The sequence below is a fragment of the Nicotiana tomentosiformis genome, chromosome 11, assembly GCF_000390325.3.
Source record: "Nicotiana tomentosiformis chromosome 11, ASM39032v3, whole genome shotgun sequence".
NCBI lineage: Eukaryota > Viridiplantae > Streptophyta > Magnoliopsida > Solanales > Solanaceae > Nicotiana > Nicotiana tomentosiformis.
In genome coordinates, this window is record NC_090822.1 from 125,302,789 (window position 1) to 125,303,758 (window position 970).

A 970-nucleotide genomic window follows, 5' to 3' on the forward strand; every position below is an offset into this window, starting at 1 on the left:
CTAATCTACCTGATCACCCTCGGATCCGCTCTTGCTACCGTCATCGTCATCATCATCGCCATCAGAAACCAAGGCTTCAGCTTCATCTTCGAGCTCTTTAGCCTTTTTTATTTCTTCAGTAAGGTCGAGACCCCGAACATGTATCTCCTCGAGGGTCTCCCTCCGAGACCTATATTTGGCAAGTTCGGCAATCCAGTGTGCTCGGGTGTCGGCAGTATCTGCCGCCTCTCGTGCCTCAATCTGAGCAGCCTCGGCATCAGACCGATACACGGCAATGGACTTATCCGCCAAGATTTTAGATGACTCAACCTCGGCCTTGGCCTCAGCAAGCTGGGCTTCAAGCTCCTCGATCCTCTTAGCTTGAGCCGAACTTTTTTGCTTGACGCTTCGAAGCTGGACATCGACCGATAATAAGTTGGTCAAAATGGTCTCTTTTTCCGCAACTAGGCGATCGATAGTCTCCTTCCACCAATTACATTCGGCTTTGATTTGATCGACTTCTTCCTGAAGTGACCCGATCATTTCAACCTTTTGCTGCAACTGAGACAACGAAGGGTTAACTTCCACAGTCGAGTCAAACCCATACTTTAGCAGAACGAGGCTCACCTGCTTGTCAAGTTCGGCCTCTTCTTGGTGAGACTTAGCCAAATCCACTTGAAGGTCCTTTATAGCCTCGTCCTTTTGGCTGCAAAGAAGCCGCAAGGCATCTCTCTCCCCCGAGACCTTCTGAAGCTCGACCTCACACTGGCCAAGGTCGACCCAAAATCTACTAATGGCCTGCACAGTAGGGAAAGAACACAAGTCAAATTCGGAAAAAGAACAAAGAAACCAAGTATAGTAAAAGCATTACCCGAGTAATGAAACGTTGGGCCTCTTCCAGTAGAAGAGAAGCATCCCAGATATCGGAAGCATCACCAACTCCGGTAAAACAATCCTGAAAAGGATCCCCTACACTAGAGCCTCCGCCCAT

At 49.0% G+C, this 970-nt stretch overlaps 1 protein-coding gene across 1 annotated transcript; it reads right to left on the reverse strand.

Moving 5' to 3' along the window:
* On the reverse strand, positions 1 to 970 carry LOC138902123 (uncharacterized). Its single transcript, XM_070189941.1, has 2 exons — positions 851 to 970; positions 1 to 777 (listed from the first exon to the last, which is right to left on the reverse strand). The coding sequence occupies exons 1-2, from the start codon at positions 968 to 970 to the stop codon at positions 1 to 3; spliced, it is 897 nt and encodes a 298-aa protein (XP_070046042.1).